Source organism: Echinops telfairi, unplaced genomic scaffold (assembly GCF_000313985.2).
Source record: "Echinops telfairi isolate 266 unplaced genomic scaffold, ASM31398v2 ScPeMD7_7400;HRSCAF=8409, whole genome shotgun sequence".
In the NCBI taxonomy this organism is placed as follows: Eukaryota; Metazoa; Chordata; class Mammalia; order Afrosoricida; family Tenrecidae; genus Echinops; species Echinops telfairi.
In genome coordinates, this window is record NW_022111300.1 from 18,619,098 (window position 1) to 18,641,934 (window position 22,837).

Sequence of the window (22,837 nt, forward strand, 5' to 3'; positions counted from 1 at the left end):
CAGCGTTTTGTTCTTACTGGAATAGACACCTACTCTGGATATGGATTTGCCTTCCCTGCACGCAATGCTTCTGCCAAAACTACTATTCGTGGACTTGCAGAATGTCTCATCCACCGGCATGGCATCCCACATAGCATTGCTTCAGATCAAGGAACTCACTTCACAGCAAATGCAGTGCAGCAGTGGGCCCATTCCCATGGAATCCACTGGTCATATCATGTTCCTCATCACCCTGAAGCTGCTGGCTTGATAGAACGATGGAATGGGCTCCAGAAACACAATTACAGCACCAACTAGGTGGCAACAACTTGCAGGGCTGGGGCAATGTTCTCCAGGAAGCTGTATATGCTCTAAACCAGCGGCCAATATATGGTGCTTTGTCTCCAATAGCCAGAATTCATGTGTCCAGGAACCAAGGGGTGGAAGCTGGAGTGGCACCATTCACTATTATTCCCAGTGATCCACTTGCAGCAATTTTGCTTCCTGTCCCAGCAACCCTGTGTTCCTCAGGCCTGGAGGTCCTGGTCCTGAAGGAAGGAACTGTCCCACCTGGAAACACACAGCATAGATTCCACTGACCTGGCAGCTGAGAATGCCCCCTGGCCACTTTGAGCTTCTCATGCCTTTGGATCAGCAGGTCATGAAGGGTGTCACTGTAGTAAGTGGTGTCATTGATCCTGATTACCAAGGAGAGATTGGACTGGTGTTACATAATGGAGGTAAAAAAGAATATGTCTGGAATACAGGAGATCCCATAGGCTGACTCTTAGTACTACCATTCCCTGTGATTAAAGTAAATGATAAATTACAGCAATCCAATCCTGACAGGACTTATAATGACCCAGGTCCCTCAGGAATTAAGGTCTGGGTCACCTCTCCAGGTAAAAAAACACAGCCAGCTGAAGTGCTTGCTGAGGGCAAAGGTAATACAGAATGGGTAGTAGAAGGTAGTTCTACCTATAAATTATGACCACGTGATCAATTGCAAAGGCGAGGTTTGTAATTGTCAATGTATTTTCTTTTTATGTGATTATTGCATATCTTTCCTTTGTTCAGGTATGATATATCAGATACAATTGAACTCAGTGTGTTTTCATTTATATGTATGATAGATGATTGATGATAAGTATAAGTGTGATTTCATCAATGTCCGGAAATTATATAAGTATATATGGCTAAAGAATTGTATACAGGTGCCAGGTTGGCAAGGGGTGGATTGAGATAGTTGGTTTATTGTGCTACCCTGGCCGATAAACACATCTGGGATTAATTGAAGGGCGGAGAGATAAATGGCTCAGCGAGCCTCGCCTTACTTGTCTCTCATTCTTTGATCGTTGGGCCAGTGTACGGCTGCCTTGCTTGCTCTGTGCCTCAATTTGAAAGCTACACTACCCGTGGGACACCTAACATCCAGACTGTGTCGCTGTAATTTGAGGTCCCTTTACCACCTGCCTTGCCACACAATTGGAATGTACATCTCTTGAGCTGGGGACTGACTGCTGGTGACCTGGCTGACTGTTGGTGACCTGCCTTGCTGGTTGGCTGCCTGTGCTGGGAGAATCTGAATCTCTCACAGAGGACGACCTGGTGGCCCTCAAGACTTGAAGGACTGCCAGTGTCTCACAACTCTCTAGCACATTGGAATTATACTGAGCCATTTGTATAGTTTTATAATTTAATGTTTATTTCTTGTGTTATCTATCTATCATCTATCTATCTATCTATCTATCTATCTATCTATCTATCTATCTATCATCCATCTATCTAAATTATTAGTAATCTGGTTTTGTCTCTAGATAATCCTGTCTAACACACAGTGTCTGCATGTCGATGGCTTTCACTTTCTTAAAGCATGTGTCTGTGATGAATCCATACAGCTTGCAACCATGCTTAAAAATAAACAACCTAGTGTGTTAGATTTGTGTCTAAGTGAATAATAAACAAACTCTGACAAAGGGGCTGTAGATTTCTCCTAGCTGTAAAGGAATTTTTGAGAGATAACTAAAAAAATCAAATTCAATTCAACAATCTATCATTTATGGGACCTTGAACAAGTGGCTATCCTGCCTGTGCCTTGGTTTCCAAGAGAATTAAAAGATCTGCCTCTAATGCTGAAATGGACATTAGATAATATCATGGAGGGAAGAACTAAGCCAGTACCTGAGAGACACCAAGTTCTTGTTTGGATGTTTTGGTTTTTAAAACTCTTTGTGTTAGGCTGGGTAGACTAGAGTAACAAATCCACAGACACTCATATATGTATCAGAGAGAATTTTATATAAAGGGTAAGTGCACATTCAGAAAGCATCCCAATCCCATCCAGTCCAACCGAGCCCATACGTCCGACATTAGCCCATATGTCCGACACCGATCTACAAAGTCCTCCTCAAACTCCCAAAACACATCCAATGATGCCGAATGCAGGACAATCACAGGCCAGTGGGTAGAAAGTCTTTAAATCCAGTGGTGGAGTAAGCATCTCAGCACTGGCAGGGGTCTCCATGCAGCTGCTCCAGCACCCAGGACTGCATCAGGGTAGGTCCATGTGGCTTCTTCTCAGGGATGTCTCCCAGGAAGTGAGCCTTGCCAGCTGAGGCAGAGAACTGGCTAAAGCAGCCGCACATTGGTCCAACCATCAGAGAACAAGAAAGGTGAGGCTTGCCGAGCCATTTATCTCTCCATCCTTTAATTAAACTGCCCTTCAATTAGTCCCACATGTTTATCAGCCAGGGTGACACAATAAACCTTAACTATCTCACTGTTTGATTGCAAACTGGATAAAGGTTTACAAAGCAAATCTGTTAGGTTTCTCTCGTTGGAGAAATATACCTTGGTCCTTGGCTTGATTCAAGAAAGAATTCACATTGAAGCCTGGTTTTTGATCCAAGTGAGTTTTAACAAAGGTTAGAAGCAGTTTCAGGTTTTACAGTAAATGGAACACAAGCCAGAGTCGGCGACATGGTTGTGCAGGACCACAGCCCGGCCGCACTGAACTGTGTGTCGGAACCTCTGGGAGAAAGACTTCTGGCTTTTCAGGCCCCATCCCCATTGGGAGGTGTGGTCATGGTATGGGTTTCCCTGGCCTAGATGTGCCAATCCAGGTGTACTGCCCACCTAGGTGTACCACTCCTTCCTGACCCGGAGCTCAAACCTAACAAATCCACTTTCCATTCAACAGTATGTTCACATTTTGATTCATGTCGTTAATTTCAATCCCCACAATGTACCATTGTTTATCCCACTTTGGCCTTGGTTCCCGTTGCCATTTCTTTTTCTTTCCTACCCCTTGCTGCCTTCTAAGTCTGTCCTTGGGCAAATGCTGCCCGTGTGAGGTCAAATAGTTGGTGTTTCTGAGAATTGTGTACCTCCTTACTGTTCTTGCTCCTTGTATTATTTGGTTGAAACTTGAGCTAAGTTCATTTCTAGACCTGAAGGGTGACTGTAATAGTTAGGCTTTGTTTCAACTTGGCTGGACCAGGAGTTTCAGCAATTTGGCAGTTGAGGCTTCCCCCATGATAGGATCTAAAACAAGGTGATTAACTCTATTATAGATTCTACTATGAGCAGGCATGCCATTGTGAGAATGTTATAGTAGAGCTGAACTCCTGACTCAGGTAACGGCCCTGAGATTTCCTTGGGGTGTGGTCGATTTGATGAATAAGGAGAAGATGGAGAGCTTCTTTGTTTCTTCCTGGTCTGATTCCTGACTGTGGTTAATTCATCTCTGGCTCTTGGGAGTTAAGATAAGGCCCAGCATATTGCCTGCTGACCGTGGGAGCCGGAAGAGCCTGCCATATGATCTATTGACCTTGTATTCATCTGCATCTGTACCCACCAGCTATGAGTCTTCTTGTTCTGTCTTCTTGCTTCCTGGTTCGTCAGCCCCAATGGTGATGTGACTCTGACCCATGGACTTGGACAGGACTGGACTTACTTATCTACTTCTACACCTGTATTAGTCACTGCCTTGATATAAATATATTTATTTGTCTAAACATCATGGGCTTAACTTTTGTAGAGAACCCAGCTTAACACAGAGATTAAGGATTGTAGTCTCAGGAGTTCCACCAGTCTCGATTTGACCAGGAAACCTAGTAGTCTTTTTAACTTTGTTTTGTTTCAAAAATTTCTCCACTCTACTCAGGGCCTCCTATTGGGATTCCTCTCAAAACAGTAAGCAGTGGTAATGGGCACCATCTAGCTCTTCTGGTCCATTAGGCCTTTGCAATATTTGTTTCTTCAATTTTCAGCACTCATCTTTCCTCCAGACAAGGAGAGAACAATAGTTCCATCTTAGACCACTAATTGATGCATAGTTGATTTTTGAAAATTAAGTGTATGCACAACAAAACGTTTGCCATTGCAACATATTTTTTCACACATACAATTCAGCGACATGCCTTTCTATCACTCTTAAAAAGAAGTTGATACCAATGATTGAGGAAATACATAGTTCTGTGAATCCAGTAACAACTCTAAGCAAATTTACAATTTATTATTCACTTAGAATTTAATGTATATTTGAGCCATATAGCCTATATTTGTGGCATATTATTTATTACTATAGATAATATTACTACACTATTGCTACTATACTCTTTAAAAGTTTCAAGGGTTTGGTGTGCATGGGCTGTTCATCTCTGGAGTCATCTGAAGATATGTATTACTAGCAGAAGGGAAGCAACATTTTTCCTTTTGTCTTTTCCTTTCCTCTATGATGAAGAGCCTTGGTAGTGCAGAGATTAAGCACTAGGCTGCTAACTGAAAGGTGGGCAGTTCAAACACGCCAGCGGCTCTGCTGGAGAGCAGTCTGCTTCTGTTAAGATGACAGCCCAGAAAAACCTGCGGCAAAGATCCATTCTATAACTTGAGTCGAAAACGGACTCCACAGTACCTAACACTAGCAGCTAGGTACCACAGTGCAAATTTCAGTGGTTTCATGGAGTCCAGCCTCAGTTCGTTTCCCAGTGATGGGCTGTTAAAAGACCTACTGATGCTTTAGAACAAGTCATTTTAAAATAGAAAAGATATAAGAAGAGAAGAGAGAGCTTCAAGAAATACAGATACTAGCAGAACTGTATCTCCTAAATCTATGGTTTAGTGCAAGATTTTGTTGAGAAAAGACTTCTCCTTCTAACAATGTTTAAATGATGTCTACTTAAAAAGAAAGATCCTGGAGAGCTGCTTGGGCTGGCAAAACTCTGAGAAGAATGTTCTAGAATGGTGGTGTGTGGCATTTTCTCTTCAACACCACACTGCTCTTCCCTCTGCTGGGAATGGCTAGCGACCTCCCCTCAACCTGGTTTCTTTACCTTCTAGCTTAAGCTACTTCCTTCTGTGAAGCTGTCACAGCTCTGCAGGGAGACTGGAGTCGCTGTTCCTCGGCACCTGGTGTATGGAATTCCATCCGCTTTCTGAGCAACTGTCATGTGGTTCAGCCACAGCTGTGAATTCCTGAAGGCAGTGAACCAAAGTAAAAACTAATCTCATTGATTCTGACTTATCACCACCTGTAAGGCAGAGTAAAACTGCTCCATAGGCTGTGTAAGATTGCATCTTGATGGGAGCAGACAGCCTCATTTTTCTCCCTCTGCGCCACAGGTGGATTTGAACTGTGGGTAGCTACACAAAGCTTAATTCAAAAGGGCTTTTTGAAGGCAGTGAGGTGGTTAGTGAGGTGGTCAGACTAACCGGATTTGTTATTTCTTGTAGGGTACAGGGGTTTTATAGTACAGATCACAAGGTAATTTGGGAGAAAACTATAATTATGTCTAGATAAAGTGCAGCTTTTCCATGATTTTGAACTCCGAGGCGACGCTTTGTCCTGAAGGATCAAAAGTATTGTGATCCCCTTTCATGATTCTATGACAAGAAAGCTAGTAGTTCTGGGAGAAGAAATTACTCTATTTACTTGTCACATGAGCAATACGCTTTTAAATGTTTTTTAAAAAAGACAGTTTGTAGTAGTGGTGATGTGATAATTCAGGTTATCTGTCAGGTTTGCTAAGGCATGGTTTTTAGTGCTGTTTAAAAAATCTTTTTATTAGGGGCTCATACAACTCTTATCACAATCCATACATACATCAATTGTGTAAAGCACATTTGTACATTCATTGCCCTCATCATTCTCAAAACATTTCCTCTCCACTTAAGCCCCTGGCATCAGGTCCTCGTTTTTCCCCTCCCTCCCCACTCCACCCTCCCTCATGAGCCCTTGATAATTTATAAATTATTATTTTGTCATATCTTGCCCTGTCCGACGTCTCCCTTCACCCACTTTCTGTTGTCCGTCACCCAGGGAGGAGGTCACATGTAGATCCTTGTAATCGGTTCCCTCTTTCCAACCCACTCTCCCTCTACCCTCCCAGTATTGCCACTCACACCACTGGTCCTGAAGGGACCGTCCACCCTGGATTCCCTGTGTTTCCAGTTCCTATCTGTACCAGTGTACATCCTCTGGTCTAGCCAGACTTGCAAGGTAGAATTGGGATCATGATGGTTTTTAGTACTTTGACAGATATTATGCAACCACCCTCTATTTTGTAATTTTATGTGATCAGCCAACAGTTGAAAGGGGAGTTTCTTTGGGGGTGTACCCTGCATCCAATAATCCAATATAGGCGAATTTTCTGGCAAAACTTGCCCTCTCTCTATTCTCCATCTTATTTACCATTTTTTTGCCCTTCAGTTCTTAAGACATGAGCCAGCAGCCTGCTGCCTGACCAGCAGATTTTGAGATTTTCCAACTCCTGCAGCCTTGTGAGTGAGCAACCTTCTACCTGACCTGCTGATTTTGGGTTCTCCAGTCCCTGAAGCCACTTGGGTCAGAAGCTTCCAGCATGACATCAGATTGATGTATTTGGAACTGACCAGACTCTACAACTGTATGAGCCATTCCTTGAAATAAAGATTTATCTGTATATTTATATATACATCATGTTTTACTCCTCTTGAGAACTCAGACTAAGACATGGTGGACATGCAGGCAGCATTACAGATGCCGTTAAATTACAAGTGCAGTTTAATAAACTTTATAGTAAAGGGTGACAACATGGATGAACCTTGATAATATTATCCAGACTGAAATAAGTCAGACACAAAAGGATGAATTTTCATAATTCCACTTATAGAATAAACACAGACATCAAAGTTTATTGGTTTACCACAGGCTAAGAAGAGGGGGAAAATAGAATTTGAGGGCCACTATGTTTCTGTTTGGAAGGATGAAAAAATTGGGTAAAAAAATTAATGACATGAATTTCATTTATCATGTGCAAATGTCATACTACTGGGAGGCGAGAAAGCAGGACAGTGGGGTGTTTGTGCAATCTGGTGAACATAATTCGTGTCATTGACTTGGGCACGTGGATTCTTAAAATGACACGTTTCGTTATATATATACATACACACATGCGTACGTACACACACACACACACACACACACACACACACACACACACACAACCAATCACAACAACAAAACCCCACACCGAGGGAGGAAAAGTTTAAAACATATATATTAAATAGCCACAAGGTGGCAGCTTAGAACTGTGCCATTACTGATGCACCCCTGAAAGACCAACCGGCTGAGAATAATGGCCAGCGTGGAGAGCACATACAAAGCATGTTGAAGCAATTCAGACAGGGAAAGAGAAAAGATCCAGGACATGGTGCAAGGTGTGACCACCTGGCCGCTAATGGAAAGGTTCAAAGTAGCCTGGCAGCGAGAAACACCTGCCTGTCTGCACAAATATTACAGCCGAGATTACCCAGTGGGGCAGTTTTGTTACACGAGATTATGAGCGCGCGCACGTGTACACACACACACACACACCACTCACTGCCATTGAGTCGATGCTGACTCATAGTGACGCTATAGAATCGGGTAGAACTGAGACTGTAACTCTTTATGGGAGTAGAGAGCCTCGTTCTCACCTACACAAAAGCCAACCCCAATGAAAGGGGACTTTTAGCAAGGAGTGTGTGTGTCTGAGATGCAAGCAGGAATTAGCTGTTTCCGTGGATGGACCATACTTCCTGTTAACGTGTGCCTGTTATGTGTATTTTATAGGTTATTTAAGGGCATTCCAAGGATAATTTGGTCATCAATTTACATGTTTACATTGGAATCTAACCCACTTATAAATTGCTGCGCTCCTTTGCTTATACAAATAAACAGGATACATAAGATACAAGGGGTACCCCCCCCAACTGGATTTTTTTCAAAGCTATGTATTTATTTATTTACAAAATAACCTTATCACCTTCAAATAACTCTCCATTACACTTAAGACATTTGTCAAATCTGTGATTTGATTCTTCTTTAAAAAAAATAATTTTATTAGGGGCTCATACAACTCTTAACAATCCATATATACATCAATGCATAAAGCACATTTGTACATCCGTTGCCTTCATCATTCTCAAAACTGCTCTCCACTTGAGCCCTTGGCATCAGCTCCTCATTTTTCCCCCCTCCCTCCCCACTCCCCCCTCCTCATGAACCCTTGATAATTTATAAATTATTTTTTGTCACATCTTACGCTGTATGATGTCTCCATTCACCCACTTTTTTGTTGTCCATCCCCCAGGGAGGAGGTTATATGTAGATCCTTGTAATCGGTCCCTCCTTTCCACTGCACCCTCCCTCCACCCTCCCGTATTGCCACTCTTGGCACTGGTCCAGAAGGGATCATCTGTCCTGGATTCCCTGTGTTTCCAGTTCCTATATGTACTAGTGTACATCCTCTGGTCTAGCCAGATTCGTAAGATAGAATTGGGATCATGATAGTGGGGGGAGGGGCGGGGAGGAGGGAGGAAGCATTTAGGAACTAGAGGAAAGTTGTATGTTTTATCGTTGCTATACTGCACTCTGACTGGCTCGTCTCCTCCCAAGACCATTCCATCAGGGGATGTCCAGTTGTCTACAGATGGGTCTTGGGTTCCCAATCTACACTCCCCCTCATTCACAATGATTTGATTTTTTTTGTTCTTTGATGCCTGATACCTGATCCCTTCGATACCTCGTGATCATACAGGTTGGTGTGCTTCTTCCATGTAGGCTTTGTTGCTTCTGAGCTAGATGGCCGCTTGTTTATCTCAAGCTTTTAAGACCCCAGATGCTATATTTTTTGATAGCCAGGCACCATCAACTTTCTTCACCACATTTGCTTATGCACCCACTTGTCTTCAGTGATCATGTCAGGAAGGTGAGTATGTGATTTGATTTTTGGAAACATTTTTCAAACTCATCTGTTTGGATGGCTGACAGCACTCCCTTGTTTTTTCTTCGCCTCTTCTACATCATCAAATTTCTGTCTTTGCATATCCCTCTTCATTCTAGGAAACAAAAAGAAGTTGCACAGACCAAGGTCAGGTGAGTAAGGTGTGTGGAATAAGAGAACTGGACACTGAGAGGGCTGCGTGAGCAGGTGCATTGTCGTGGTGACAAAACCAGTCTCCTGTTTGCCACAAATCAGGCCTTTTTTGTCACACACTGTTAAACAGTCTTTTCAGAACCTCTAAATAGAAAGCTTGATGAACAGTCTGACCTGGTGGAATGAACTCCAAATGCACTACAAGTTGACATTTTTTGTCTGTTCCAGAAATTGATGAACATCCAGAATGAAGTTTGTCATCAATTGACACGTCACCTTTTTTGAAACGAGAAACCACTCATATGTACACTTGAGTTTTACCCATAATGCTGTCCTTTTAAGCTGTGTTCAACATCACAACAGTTTCTGTGGCATTTTCCCCGAGCAGGAAACAAATTTCACAGTCACACACTGTTCTCTTAAAGTGACCATCACAAAAAAACAAGGTTTGAGCAAAATGGCTTTCATGAGAAAATTCACTGTGACTAGAACCTTCCCAGGAAACACCACAGGGTGCACTAACTCAGAGCGAGGTGCTCGATGCTTGTCTTTTGGAGAAAATGTATACTAACAAAGCTTCAGCTAGCGGAAACTTTTTCATTTTTTGGTGGTGGTGGTGGGGATGAATATATATATATAGTATAATTTTCAACCGAAAAGAGAAATAAAGATCTGATCCATGCCACAAACATGCTGTACAAAATAAGTCAGGCTCAAAAGTACAAATATGTGTATGCTCTTGCTTATATGAAATAAGCAAGGGTAGGAGGGGGCTGGGGAAGAAGTTTTTGCTTACTCCCCACTAAGTTTACATTAATGGTGGCAAAAGCATTTGGAAAATGATATCAATAAAAGTTGCACACCATGAAGTATGTAATCAGTGTCATGAATCATACATAGGGTATCATTGAATCGGTGAAGGTAAAATTGCTTATATTTTCACAACAAAACAATGTAGAGAATGCATGAATTTAAAGGCAGTGCATTTACAGGAAATTTAGACCTGGTGGATTTGAACTACTGGCCTTGCAGTTAGCAGTCCAGTGCTTATCTCACAGTGCTTCCAGGCCTCCTGGTTAAGTATTAACCCTCAAAACTATATTTTAGCAATATCATATTTCCTTAATCCAGCACTAGGCTTAAAACTGTGGATATAGGCCAAAAGGTGCTGTCACATCTCTGCCTCCAAGGAAATGATATTGAGAACCATAGCTTATCCATGAGAAACACACAATTCACAATGTATGGCCTGAATCAATGCCGTCCCAGCCAGAGGAGGGAGAGATCCCCTTGCTGGGGGGAAGGAGGCCTTCCCAGAAGCCCTTGCCAAGGTGAGGCATACCTAGGTAATTACAGGAGGGGGCGTGTTCTCCGTGCAGTGGGCCAAGAAACAGGCCCCGGAAGGGGTGTTCACGAAGGGGAGAGCAGAGTGGCGAAGTCCATGGTAGGCTTGGCAGGAGGTAAGACAGTGAGGCAGGCGGGAGCAGATTGCGAGGACTTCGGGGAACCCAGCGCCCTCTGCCTCAGAGGCACGGAAGGTCTTTGAACAGGGCGATGGCACGCCGAAGGCTGCACAGTGTGCAGACTATCCTGATCCGGGGCATGATTAGACACATACGGGATGTTTCCTTTTACTTTAAAAAACCTTCCCAATGCCATCAACTACAACTTGCGGCCTCTATGCACATAGGTCTCTGAAGGGAACAAACAGTTTGTGTTCAGAGATTGGAACCCGTTCATTGACACTGTGGACGGACCAAACAATGTGACCAAGCTCACCGCCATCCAGTCACGTCCGAGTCATGGGACGGGGACGCTGTAGGACAGAGCAGAACTGCCCCTGGGAGTTTTTGAGACTGTAACTCTTGTCGGGGGTGGAAAGCCTATCTTTCTCCCACAGAACGCTGCTGACGGTTTCGAACGACTGACGTGCATTGCAGCCCAGCGCATAACCACTACGTCACTAGAGATCCCACACTGAGGAATGAAGGCCTGGTGGTATGTAAAGATTCTGAAAAGATTACGGCCAAGAAAATCCTTGGAAGCATAGATAGAGCAAATCTGCAACATGTGGGCTCACTCTGAGTCACAATCCGGACAGCAAAGCTTATTTTCACTCCCGTGCACAGTAGAAGCGCTCATCATAGTCAATAGATTCATTACACACTTATAATTGATACCAAAAATAAACTGGACAATTATGAGCTATTTTGTGGTAATCCGATTTTAAACTCTGGAGGAACTTTGGTATTGTTTTTCACAGTGACTGTATATTTTAAAATCCTGCAGGCAATGAATGAGTGTTCCCATTTTTCTACATTTTTGTTGTTTTCCAGTTTTTAATCATAACCATCTTAGTGGGAGAAAAAGAGACCCCCAATTCCTATATGATTTCTAGAACCACCTCTATTAAGTCTAAAACAGGACAAAGACACTAACCAAATCCTCCAGCTGAGGGAGACCCTGAGCACGAAGCTAAACTGGTGTCCCAAAGGATCCACAGTCACATGACTACTTCAACAGGACATGCCAACAAAAAAATTGTCACAAAGCCATGATTGAAGGCAGATCAATTAATCACAGATGCAGGCAGGATGAAAGAGCACGGATCAGTAGCTACACGATTTCAGATTAGAAAAGCTCAGATAATTGGTTCAGGGTCCTCTGACCTCCTAAATTGGTGTATGACTACTGACACCCCGGTTTTCATTAAGGGCGCTCCCAGGCAAGTTCCCTAAGACTAACGTGCCTCTCCTGGGTTGGACTGGGAGTTGTAACGAACATGGAACAAACCTGAGAGCAAAGCTGACATTGCTGGTCAATGGTCAGAAAGATCTCTGGAGTTTGAATCTAGGTGGAGACTTTAAATAGATTTAGGGCTCCCACCATAAACCTAGTCTGCAGCAAACCTCACTCAACTCATGGCCTTTATTACTCTGGGTACTTTAGAGAAACAAATCCACAGAAACTCCTGTAAAAGAGAGAGTTTTATATAAAGGTTAAGTGCACATCAAGAAAATATCCCAACCCAGTGCTGCTCAAGCCCACAAGTCCAATATTCACCCATTAACCCATATGTCCAACACCAGTCCACAAAGTCCTCCTCCATCTCACAAAGCAGACTCAATGACGCCGACTGCAGGAGGAAAGCCAAGTCAGTGAACGTGTAAGCATCTCAGCACTGGCAGGGGTCTCCACACAGGTGCTCCAGCACCCAGGGCTGCATTGGGGTAGGTCCATGTTGCTTCTCCTTGGGGATGTCTTGCAGGAAGTCAGCCTTGCAAGCTGAAGCAGGGAACTGCTAAGGCAGATGCACCCTGGTGCGACCATCACAAAGCAAGAGACCCGAGAACTTGAAAGGTGAGGCTCACCGAGCCATTTATTCCTCTGCCCTTCAATTAATCCCACATGTGTTTATCGGCCAGGTTGGCACAATAGACTAACTAACTCATGGCCATTCACTCAATTCTCACTCATAGTGACCACAGAGGGCAGAGTAGAACTGCTCCTGCGGGTTTCTGAGGCTCTGCAGATCTTCACAGGAGCAGAAAGCCTCATCTCTTCTCCCTTGGAGGCAGCTGGTGGGTTGGAACTGCTTCCTTGAAGGTTAGTAACTCAACCTACAGCCCATGACACCCCCAGCTCTCTGAAACAAAAATGAAGACCTGGTGGCTCTGCTGGGTAAGCAATGGGTTGAGTTGGTCCGAGGGAGGTGATCTGCTTTCCCAAAGATTTAAAGCCTCCAAAACCCAGTATAGGGGTGCTATGATTTGTGTTTGACTCAATGTCTGTTATCATTTTTATTGTTATTTTGCAAAGGATAGGGAGTAAACACAGAAGTGATATTTCACAGTGGTTTTGATTTTCATCTTCCGAACAACTAAAGCAAGGACCACGGTGATACAACAGTTGCACACTATGGGGAAGAAACCCTGGGGGTGTGGTTACGTGCTGGACTGCGATCTGCTTGGCTCTGCCCAAGAAAGCCTAGGCCTTCTATTCCCATAAACAGTTGCGGTCTCAGACGACCACAGCAGGGTGCCTATGAGTCAGCGTTGACTCAATAGCAGTGAGGTTTTTTGTTTTGCTAACCAAAAGGTTGGCAGTTCAAACACAACCAACAGCTGCAGGAGAAAGATCTGGCAATCAGATTCCTTAAAGAGTACAGCCTGGGAAACCCTATGAGCAATTCTACTTTGTCAAATGGAGTTGCTCTGGATGGGAATCAACTTGATAGCACCTAACAACAATAACCTTGGCTGATGAGGAGCGCTTTGGTGATGCCAACAGTTGACAAACTTGACTGGTAACTAAAGTCCACCCAGAGGCGTCTGGGAAAGACAGTCTAGTGACCTGCCTCTGAAAATTCAGCTAGGGAAACCCCTAAGGCACTTCAGTTCTCCTCCAACACATGCAGAGGGCTGTGAGTGGGAATCAGCTGGACAGGCACTCGTTTTGTTGTTGTTCCTTTGGCTTTCATTGGATTTATTTTTTTTAAGTTTTGAGGACACACATACAGTAAAGCATATACCAATTCAGCTGCATGGGCCCTTTACAAATACTTTCAGTTTAGTTTCTGAATGGTTACTCCCTCATTAACGTAAGCCCTAAGGTTTCAGTCCTTCGCCTGCTCTTGTCAGTTTGATCCCATACACAGAATCCTTAAAAGAGCGCAGTGTTCAAGGCTGACATTCTTTACTCGTGAAGCTAATTTATCGTTTGGCTTATAGGAGAGTTCTGCCCTGAAGATTTCTTCCTCAAAAAGTCTTTGAACCCCTAGGAGTCTAGTTCTAGTTTGACACCCATGGAGTCATGAGGTGGACTTGAGCGCCACAGGTCTGGGGTCCTTTAAAACACGATTTGATTGGCGTGTAATTCACATGCTGCACAATTTTGTAGTTCACTCCCATTCAGGTAATCTGCGCCATAATCACCGGAGTCAATCTCAGAACATGTCTTCTGTACTCACTGTGCCCTGTCCATTTCCTCCTAGCATCACCTGCTAGGTCCCCAGGCAAGAGTTAATCCAGGTCCCGTTGTTATAGATTCACCTATGCTAGATTTTATGTACAGAAAATCATACAAAACAAGAACAAGAACCAACCAACCAGCCAAAAACCCAATAATGACAAAACGAAAGAGAAAAGTCTCAATCAAAAAGAAAGTAGAAAATATTAAAAGCTGAAACAACTTTAAAATGAGTCAGAAGAGATATCAAATGATAGGCGGTTACATTTTAACATAACATAATCTCTACAATACCCACTCTATGATAGCAAGTCTGCTCATCTCTCTGGATCATAGTCAGATGGGATTCACTGGAGGAGGCATAATCCACGTGGGGACCCTGCAGATTCTGAGCTTCTATTGTCATCCATATCCTCCTGCAAACTGAATGTTCAGATATACAGTTCCCTCCTTTGGATTTGGATTTTATTATTTGGATCACGCAGACTAGTGTGCTTCTTCCATGTGGACTTAGTTGACACTTAACTTAGATGGCTACTTGTTTGAAGACAAGCCTTTAAGACCCCAGGCAATATTGTTTTGATAACCAGGCAGCATTTGATTTCTTCACCACACTTCATGATAACGCCCATATCTTCAGTGATCTCTCCATGAGGGTGAGTATCTAGGAGGACCATGTCATAAGAACTAATTGTTTTTAGGTGAGGGCTATAATTAAGTGTAAGGGGCTTGGAGGCTTTGCTTATTTGCTTGATTTTGAACATTGGAGCAGATTGTAAAAGACTTAAAAAGAGAAGTATGGGGAAGCCTCCAAAAAAGGGAAAATTTGAATGTTTTATGATTTACTCATAGGTCAAATCTGGGGAAATTCAAGTATTTATTAACAAAGTAAGATTAACAGTCAACTTACTACTTTATGGTGATTGCAAATAATAACATGATGAAGAATGTGTACGAATTGTTTAATGGAAAGCCAATTTTCTCTGGAAACCTTCACTTAATTCATATCAAAAAGAAAAGAGAAAGAGAGACAGAGAGACTATGCATTCACATAGTTTTACAAAATGTCTATCTGATAATAGGGACCGTGTGGAGTAGCAGCTTCTGACGTCAGACTTCTCAGTCCAGTTTTCTACCTCTTCATTTATGAAAACACAAAAGGATGTGATCTACATGGGTTAATTATTCTAGTCTCCAAAATGTTTTTTTATTTTTATATATTGTCATTGTTTTTGTGTACTATCAAGTCACTTGTGACCCACAGTACTGTGCCCTGGGATTTCCCAGGCTGTCATCTTCATGGGAAGAGCCTTAGAGGAGTCGTGGATTATGTGCTGGGCTGCTAACGGCAAGGTCAACAGTTGGAACTCACAAGCCACTGTGCAGGACATAGATGAAGCTTTCTTCACTTGTAAATATTCACAGCCTCAGAAACTCAGAAACAGGACAGTTCTACTCTGTCCTATAAGGTTGCTGTGAATCAGAATCTATTCAATGGCAATGAAATTTTTGGGTTTATAGCTGTGTTAGGCAGAAATCTCTAGAGAAAGGAAACCAGGACTCATGAATATATACAGAGACAGAGAGAAGGAATATAACAGCGAATTAGTCCACACAGCAGCAGAGTGGGTTCCCTGGGTAGGAACTCACGTGAGCTGCCAGGTCCAAGGTCAAGGAAGCAGACAGCAGAGTCCTCCCTGGAGCAAGGCAAGGCAAGCAGAGTCTGCCCACAGGCAGTAAGCAGGTGGGACACCAACAGTCAGTAGCTTGGCAGGCCCAGATGGGATGTCAAACGCAAGCAATGCAAGGCAACAGGATCCACCAGCCTCAAGTTCAAGTGATGTACAATGTATGCACCAGTAGAGTGGTGAAGCAGCTCTTGAAGGATCCTCAAGCTCTAGTGACACAATCCACTGGTTGGCCTGGCCCACAGGTAGTGTGGCTCACAGGTTGAGGCAGAGAACTAGCTACAGCATCAGCATGCATGCTCCAGCATGATCCGATCACCAGAGAGCAAGGGAGGTGGGTGGATGGGCCTTGAAAAGCCATTTATCTCTTTGCCTTCTAATCAAACTTCGACCTGATTAATCCCACATGTTCCTATTGGCCAGGTTGGCACAAAAAACTTAACTATCACAATAGTCATATAAATACTATTTGGCAATAAAAAATGAATGAAACACTGAGCTACCACACGAATGAACCTTGAAAACATTGCGCAAAGTGAAAGCAATCAGTAGCAGAAGACCACATATTGGATGATACCATTTAAGTGACAAGCCCAGAATAGGCAACTCCATAGAGACAGAAGATTGGTGACTTCCCATGGCTGGGGAGATTAGAAGGGAATGAGTTGTGATTTCCATCAAGTGTAGGGTGATGGAAATGTTCTAAAATTGTCTATGGTGATGGTTCTACAACTCTGTGAGTTGTGTTATATACTAAGGACCCCTGAAACATACCCTTGAAATGAGAGGATGGTATGGTGTGTGAAATACATCTCAATAAAGCCGTGACCCAAACAGAACAAAACTTCTGCCTTCACAAAGCACCGAAAAAAACCCTTCAAGGTATCATTTAATATAGTTTATTCATTTAAAGTAATGGTGTCAAATTTCTTGAGCACATATCATATATTGGGTTTGGAGTGTCACACAAAATGTGAGAAGTCAGAGGGACTTCCCTGGAGGACATAAGAACTAAGCCAAGAGTGGAAAGGTGATTAGACAAGATATTAAACAGTTTGGGGTATGTGGTCTCATGGAGGGTTGTCCAGGGAAGTTGTAATTCTTTCACATGATAGGCATATAAATCCCAAGGTTGGGTGGGCCAGAAGATCTAGCTAAAATTGTAAACACCGCTTGGAAGCCCTCAAGTGTCCAGCTGAATTGATTGGACTTGATCCTGTAGCTTGCAGGATGCTACTGAAGAATTTCACCAGAAAGTGACATGGATCTGTATCATGGACAGATGACTTTGCTTATGTGGAAGAGGGAATACATGCTGACAGAAGGGGCCAGTTAGAAGCTCATGGTTAAGGGATAGATGCTCCGAGTCTTGGGAACAGTGTTAGGGATGATGGGTGCTGAGGGGAAAAAGGAGATTCTAAAATGTTGGGAAGAAAAAAACAGGAATATAAGGTGTGAGTGTGAGGGAGAAGAGTAGATCCAGCAAATTGCAGTGTCTGGCTGATGTGCCCAGGTAGGAGGAGAAGCCATGAACTCTGATAAGCTTGCAGCTGATAGAGTTCCCAAGAAAGTGTGGGACCAGGAGCGACAAAGTGAGTTAAATTCTAGACTTGGTGATTTGAGAGGTGTCCAACAGAAATGGACTTAAATCTGAAAATTGAGGTTATTGTAACCATGAGAGCAAATGATATCAACTGGAAAACGTTTTAATAATATCTAATTATTGTTCCTTATCTCCTGTGTTTCATCTATTAACTTAATTCTCCAATCTATTCAGTTGATATTTTCATACCATATTTACAGAAAGGAGAAATCAGAAATAATAAGAAGAGAACTTTTACCATCTCGTATCCCCACATCTATATCTCTCCCTTCTTCCCTCCCTCCCTCATGTATTCAGACTATTGACCTCAAGGACTTGGTCTGCTATGGATGAAAGTGATGTTTCTCAGAGCCCCACTCCTTTAAGTGTATACTCGATTCATCTTCTCTCACCTCTGAAAGGACATTGCTCCAGTAATTGTCTCTCCTTTCTATCTACAACTGTGCTTTCCTTTCTAACTGGATCATTCCTGAAGGGTGCAAACATACTGCTATTTCAAAAACAGAACAAAAGCATTCATTTCTTTTAACCCAGCTCTACTGTCTAGGTAATGCTCTATTTTGTCCCTTTTACTGCAAAACACTTCAAAAAAGTTGTCTATACTCATTGCTGCTATCTCCTCTATTTCATTATCATTTAAGTTCACTCTGATCAGGCTTTTATTGTATCTAGTCTGCCAAATTTTATGCTTGGTTAAGTAGAGAAGTGAGATAGTTTATTGTGCCAACCTGGCCAATAAGCACATGTGGGATTAATTGAGAGGCAGAGGGGTAAATGGCTCCCTGAGCCTTTCCTTTCAAGTTCTTGGGTCTCTTGCTTTGTGATGGTCTGACCAGGGTGCAGCTGCCTCAGCTGGTTCCCTGCTTCAGCTGGCAAAGCTCGCTTCCTGCAAGACATCCTCAAGGAGAAGCCACATGTACCTACCCCGATGCATCCCTGGGTGCTAGAGCACCTGTGTGGAGACCCCTGCCAGCGGTGAGATGCTTACGCATTCACTGATTTGGCTTGACTCCTACAGTCGGCATCATTGTGTCTGTTTTGTGAGATGGAGGAGGACTTTGTGGACTGGTGTTGGACATATGGGTTAATGGGTTGATGTTGGACTTGGCTTGGGCAGCACTGGGTTGGGATGTTTTCTTGATGCGCACTTAACTTTTATATAAAACTCTCTCTTATACATGAATTTCTGTGGATTTTGTTTCTCTAAAGCACTCAGACTAACACAAGAAGCAATGATATAGAAATGGATAAACAATAGTGGCAACAAAGTACTCAGACATACTAATGATGAGGAAGATAGTGCCGGTCTGGGAAGAATTAGACCTGTGATGCATAGGTTACTGTAGGTCAGAGCCAACTTGATGAGGTTTTGTATCAACTTGGCTGGCTCAGAATTTCAGTGGTTTAGGGATTTTAGTCCATTTATATTCAATATGATTTTTAATGTGGTTGAATTTGGGCCTACAGATTTGCATTTTTGTCTGATTAGTTTGATATTTTTTGGTTTATTTCTGTTTTGCCTCCTCTGTCTTCTCTTGGTCCAACCGAATACTCCCAGTTCTCCTGCGTCCCCATCCAGTCTTTGTCCTTTAATATCTAACTTGTTAGTTAATAATTCTATTGTTCTAGTTGCATAGGCCAAACACGGGTTCATCCTTGCCACCTCTTTTTCTTCCACATTCCAGATCCAGTCCAAATTCTGCGGACTCTACTTTCAGAAGAGATGCCAGGTTTCAACATCTTTGCACCTTTTCCACTGCTGTTATCCTGGTTGCAGCCATCATCATTTATCTTAGGGATTTTTGAAATAACCTTCTAATCTATATTTGCTGACCTTTCAATCTATTTCCAAAGTAGCAGACAAAATACTACTACTAAGACTTGTTCAATCTTATTATTCTACTGCTTAAAATCCTTAGTCATTTCTCGATCTTCAAATAGTAGACCCCAAGGTCACCAAGCCCTATAACCACCTCCTCCCACACTCAGACAACCTGGTCCTGTACCTTTTACATGTTAGTTACCTCGTTAGTGTAAGCATAAGAAAGAGAACTAAAAGGTTTGACTTTTCTGGTGCTTTTAAATAATTGAATTCAGTGGCAAATACTTTCAAATGTTTTCCTGCTCTTTGTGCTCCATTTGACCCAGAAAATATTTAGTTCAACTGACTAAACAGTTAAGCACATTTTTTTTTTTACAAAAAGGTCTTTTTCTCTTCCAGAATTTCTTTCTTCAGAAATAATGCTAAGAACAGTTTCTTGTGTGTTTCTTGTATAGTTACTGGCCCTAGACAGGAGCCCTTGGCTGGCATAAATCAGTGCTATACTACTAGCCATAAGATTGGTGTGGCAGTTACATAATCTCCTGTCAACTTGTGAAGGGGGTGGAGTCTAGCCTGTCAATCAGATCATAGCCAATGAGGTCTCTGTGTGGGCATGGCCTTCCCCTGGGGGTTCTGGGAACTTCTGTCTTCCTCTCTGGAAGTGGGACACACATTCTCCCTGTGAGACCTTCCTGTTGACAAGCTACATGGAGTTATGCTGATGGAGCTAGATCCCTGGAGCTGGAGGAGTTACGTGGAGACCCATGGTAGTGCTGAGATGCTTCCACCACCACTGGATCCACAGGACTTCACCCACTGGCCTGTGAGCTTCCTGCATTCGGAGTCATTTCATGTGTTGCGTGAGTCTGAAGAGGAATTTATAGACTGGTATCGGACAGCTGGGCTAATATTGGACTTATAGACTTGATTGGACTTGGTCAGAGGAAACCAGCCTCCAACAACCGAAGGGCCCGTAGGTGCAATTGTACAGCGATAATACATAAAGATTATAGTAAATCATAGAGAATAAGAAAGATAGGAGAGGGAGTAAAATAAAGGAGTCAAACACATTTTATGGTAGCATGCTCACCTCAGCTCCTCTTAATGGACCACGTGGAACTAAGAGAAGTGAGCATGGGCCTTTACTTACTGGGACATTTATAGGTAGCCTCAAGACATGCATATTCAGTAGTTACATGTGTCACAAGGTGGGTGGTGTCTACATTAAGGTCCCTAAGCTCACAGGGGAGGAAATCTAATACCCGCATTGGGGGAAGATCTGAGGGGGTTTGGGTGACCTGGCTGGAAAAGGATGCCTGCTTCTCTAGGAAGATAAGATTTAACATGTGCTCTTTAAGGCTCTTTAACAACAGATGATTCCCTCTGTTATAAGTTAGGGAACATTCCTCATCACATTTCCCTCAATGCTAGTTTCCACAGACTTGGCTGGGATGTTTTCTCAATATACAATTGCTCTTTAATATAAAGCTCTTTCTTATACACATATGAGTGTATGGATTTGTTTCTCTAGTCTACCCGGACTCACACAGTTGGTGATTTGAACCCACCTTCTAGGAGCCCTGATGGCATAGTGGTTACGTGTTGGGCCACTGACTTCAGGTTAGCAGTTTGAAGCCACCGGCCATTCTGTGGGAGAAAGGCAAGGCCTTCTGTTCCCATAAAGAGTTTCAGTTTCAGAAACTCACAGGGACAGTTCCACCCGTCCATTAGGGTCACTGCGAGTCAGCATCGATTCAATAGCAGTGAGTTTGAATCTTTGAAAGGAGCCCTGAGGATGTTGGGTTGCATGTGAGACTGCTAGTCACAAGGTTTTTGGTTCAAACCCACCAGGTGCTTTTTGGGAGAAAGATGAGGCTGTCTGCTCCTGTAAAGATGTTCGGCCTCAGAAACCCACCAGGAGTAGTTCCACTCCGTTCTGTAGGGTAGTTGTGAAACCCACTTGACTGGATGACTGAACGTTTCAGAGTGAGAGGCCTCGCAGAAGACAGGCCTGGGAATCGGCTTCCCAAAGGGCACAGCCTTGAGAGGCTTGGAGCAGTTCTTCCCCTTCCCACATGGGTTCCCTGTGAGTTGGGATCACCCCACAGCAACAAAACAAGCCAAGATAAGGCCCTCCAGCCCTACTTATGGCGCATGCTCAGTGCTATCAGAAGGAGGAAGAACTAGCAACACAATTTCCCTCCTCAGTGTCCCTCCTTAGGCTGACCAGGTGGGCCTGTTTGGGGGGTTTCAGGAGCGCGCACACACAGCATTGCTGAGGGAGAGAGAACAGCCAAGCAAGACAGACAACTCACCACATTCCACTCCCCGGAACCCTCCCTTAGCACTTCAGGGATCTGGAGTGAGCCAAGTCCAGCTCCCATCCCAGCAAAGCCCCGAAGGGCTGTTTCTAGAACCCTAGAAAAACGTGTTCGTGTTGGGACAGCTTCACGGTTCTCAAAGGGGAATGAGATTCTGAGAAAGAGGCAGGTGCGTGAGGGCTGAGGGAGGTTGGTGCAGGGACTGAGAGACCTGTGAGAGGGACAGGAAGGAGATCTCAATGTTGGAAATCTTTCCAAACGGAAACTCTGAGGCTGTGCTCCTGGTATGAGCCGCGGAGATGAGGTACAACTTCCTGTCAGGTCTGTCTGGAGACCTTTCCAGACCTCGGCCCCTCCTCACACTCGTCCAAGGATCCTAAAATGAACTGACAGCCACATCCAACAGACTTTTGCCCCCATAAAATACTGGACATCTTTTTATACTTTTCTTTTTTGGAATTTGCATTTGGCTCTGAGTAACTTTTGCTTTTCCATTGCCTTTCTTCACAGTCACCTTTCTGGCAAGACATCTTTCTGGAAAAGTCAGAGAAGTTGGTCTGTAGGATTTTTTTTTCAAATGCAATATTTTTTGTGAATATTAAATTTAACAAATACATGTTGTATTTGGTAGATCATATAATTAAACATTTATTAGTATCACATCTGTAGCTTTATTTTCAGTTGGGATTATATATATATATATTCCTCATCCCTGCACCGCCACCCCTACCAATAGGTCCCAAACATTGTTTAGACAGCCTTGTTCAGAATTGGCCCCAGGCCCTGTTTCTATGGCACCTAATGGATGAAACAGCTTGCCTACAGTCCTCTGACTTGGTGGTGTGGGCTGCTTCCTGGAACTGGCATGAAAAACTGCCTATCCCTTCCTAAGCCTTTAGTGCAGTATTCTCCCAGGGAAGATGGGGCATCACGGAGAGGGAAACTCGTACCCTGGGGCAGAGTTTCTAATCATTTCTTGTGGTGGACCCCTTTGTGAGTGTTAGTCTGGGTACAATAGAGAAACAAATCCACAGAAACTCATAGGTATAAGTGAGAGT

General features: G+C 43.4%; 1 protein-coding gene across 1 annotated transcript in view; it reads left to right on the top strand.

Moving 5' to 3' along the window:
- Positions 1–2,958: 2,958 nt before the first annotated feature.
- MEP1B (meprin A subunit beta) overlaps positions 2,959–22,837 on the top strand; it is a 65,644-nt gene continuing 45,765 nt past the window's right edge. Inside the window, exon 1 of the mRNA XM_045296032.1 lies at positions 2,959–3,066. Coding sequence (XP_045151967.1) covers positions 2,959–3,066 — 108 coding nt within the window. The remainder of the gene's footprint in view (positions 3,067–22,837) is intronic.